Genomic DNA, 2500 nt, shown 5'->3' on the forward strand with positions numbered 1-2500 from the left:
TCATTTGGGGCTATAATGACTGATTCTGGTTCATTTAGATCTCCTGTGTAAAAGAACAAAAGCCATGACGGCAAAACTTATCAATTAGAAATATTGATATAATTAGCAAGCTTTTTTTTAATGAAGACTGTGCTAACGAGAACTAATAAAGTATCGTATCTAGAATTATATTGCTTTTGAGCAGCAATAAAAGCGTATGCATTCAGTGGCGTTTAATTCCGATTTGCGTGGAATCTTGTGAACATTATCCAAATACTTTATCTTTATGCAATTAGTGAATATTGGGAAAATTATTTCTGCATATATATATACATCATGCACACGTACACTCGCACACACACACACACACACACACACACACACACACACACACACACACACACACACACACACACACACACACACACACACACACACACACACACACACAGACACACACACACACACATTAATATAAATATAGACAGAGAGATATAGATGTAAACAGACAGATAGATTACACATATCTGTGTGTGTGTGAAATATATGTACATATCAGACGACATATTTCTTCCTTTTTATTTTATTTCACTTCTTAATCCTCTCTCTCTCTACACCTGTCCAATTACGTAATGGATTTCTTGTAGGCTTACCTGAGCTCACTGGGAGAGCGGCCATCAACATTGGCATTGCGAGTAAGGAATTCCAAAAGGCTTTAAGTTGTTGATATTATTGTGTAGGTTTATGTTCATCTTATTTTATCTTTCCGATTTCAAAGGGATAACGAGCACAAAGCGAAAGACGATCGTGGGTGTCGAATGGGCGGGCTGAGTAATTGAAGTGATGATGAGGCTATTCAGTGTGACGTAAATCTCTTTTTTGTTTTTTTTCTTGTTCTTCTTTTATTTTCATCACTTCATTTGCCTGTATTATCTAAATCCTCTCAATTATGCTCTTCGTCATCACCGTCTTTCAATCCCCTCCCACCATCATCCTTTGTTTTTTTCTCCTGTTCTTTTCATCCTTGTTCCCTTCTCGTTCCCTCATTTTCTTTAATGAATATGTTTATATATAGTCTATATATGTGTGTATATATGTGTATATACATATATATATATACATATGTGTGTGTGTGTGTGTGTGTGTGTGTGGGTGTGTGTGTGTGTGTGTGTGTGTGTGTGTGTGTGTGTGTGTGTGTGTGTGTGTGTGTGTGTGTGTGTGTGTGTGTGTGTGTGTGTGTGGGTGGGTGGGTGGGTGTGGGTTTGCGTGGGTGTGGGTGGGTGTTGGTGTGTGTATGTGTGAGTGTGTATGTGTGTGTGTGAATAAAAACAACAACAAGACAGACAGAATTGAAAGAGATGAAAAGAGAGAGAAAAAAAAAAACAAACATTTCCTTACCTTTCTGGTACTGGGCAACCCTTGCGTAGGCGTTTTTCTTGGACTTGGATCCTTTGCATCCCATCCTGGCCCGTTCTCGTATCACATGACGTCACGGGAGATCCACTCCTGCACTCGGAGAGACTGGCTGTAATTTGGCAGGGCTCTTCTTCGTCTCTGTGAGGGAAGGAGAGGGAGGAGTGGGTAAGGGATATGGGGGGAGGAGGGAGAGAGGGAAGGGGGAGGGTGGAGAATAAGGGAGGGGAGTTATGAGAAAGGGAGGGGAAGTAGTTGCAGGTGGCGTGTGGGTGTTTGGGGAGCAGAGATGGAGAGGCGAGGATGGATGCTGCAGAGTAAAGTGGCGGAGACGAAGGAGGAGAGATTCGACGAGGATCGCAGAGCAGGAAGGGATAAACGGCGGATAAACGAAAAGGGAGGTTAAAAAGTCATTACTTAGAAAGATAGAGGGGAAAAATTAAAGGAAAAGGAACCATGATAAGGAAAACGAACCAAAATAAACGTAGGGAGCAAGGATATAACAGCTAAAAGAAAATTATCTTATAATTACTTGTATAGATGAAAAGACAGTAGGTGAATCAAGACATTAATGTAATCAGAGGGACGAAGAAAACAGAAGACACGCAATGAGACATTCACGGATGTGTTTAACAATTCCTTTTGATTTGTGTTGTCTAGGAAGCAGGAAATCCTTGATAATCAGACGCAATTAACAGCCCTTTGAAATCAATTAAGTGGAAATACGAAGACTGATATTAATGAAACTTTTATCTCTCAGAGAATGTGAAGTGTATAACGAAAACAGCTGATAATTGATAACGAAAGAGGCACTACGTTATTAACGCCAAGGCTGGCAAGACCCCAAGAACTCGAGATGAAAGGAGGTTTTAGTGAGCGATTCTATAGACCATATGGAAGAGGGGCTGGAAGAGAGAGCGAAAAACGTAAAATAAAAGTGTATTTATTCAGTATTTCGTGGAGTGAATGATAGATATTAGAGCTGTAATATTAAAAAAGCTTCACATGAAGAAGAAAAAAAAACCGAGGAAAAACTCAAAAATCTGGAACTAAGAGACAATACACAAAAGGACAGAAGGAGGAGGAAGAAGAAAGGGAGAGGAGATGA

The 2500-nt window shown here is 40.1% G+C and overlaps 1 protein-coding gene across 2 annotated transcripts in view; it reads right to left on the reverse strand.

Moving 5' to 3' along the window:
* LOC125029980 overlaps nucleotides 1–2500 on the reverse strand; it is an 84483-nt gene that overhangs the window by 75724 nt on the left and 6259 nt on the right. Inside the window, exon 2 of one of the 2 annotated variants that reach the window (XM_047620186.1) lies at nucleotides 1378–2500. This exon is cut by the window's right edge and continues 321 nt beyond it. In XM_047620186.1, the coding sequence (XP_047476142.1) occupies nucleotides 1378–1441 (64 nt within the window). In that variant the 5' untranslated portion in view covers nucleotides 1442–2500. The remainder of the gene's footprint in view (nucleotides 1–1377) is intronic. The other variant, XM_047620188.1, reaches the window with a different exon arrangement.

Source organism: Penaeus chinensis, chromosome 10, assembly GCF_019202785.1.
Source record: "Penaeus chinensis breed Huanghai No. 1 chromosome 10, ASM1920278v2, whole genome shotgun sequence".
Classification (NCBI taxonomy): Eukaryota; Metazoa; Arthropoda; class Malacostraca; order Decapoda; family Penaeidae; genus Penaeus; species Penaeus chinensis.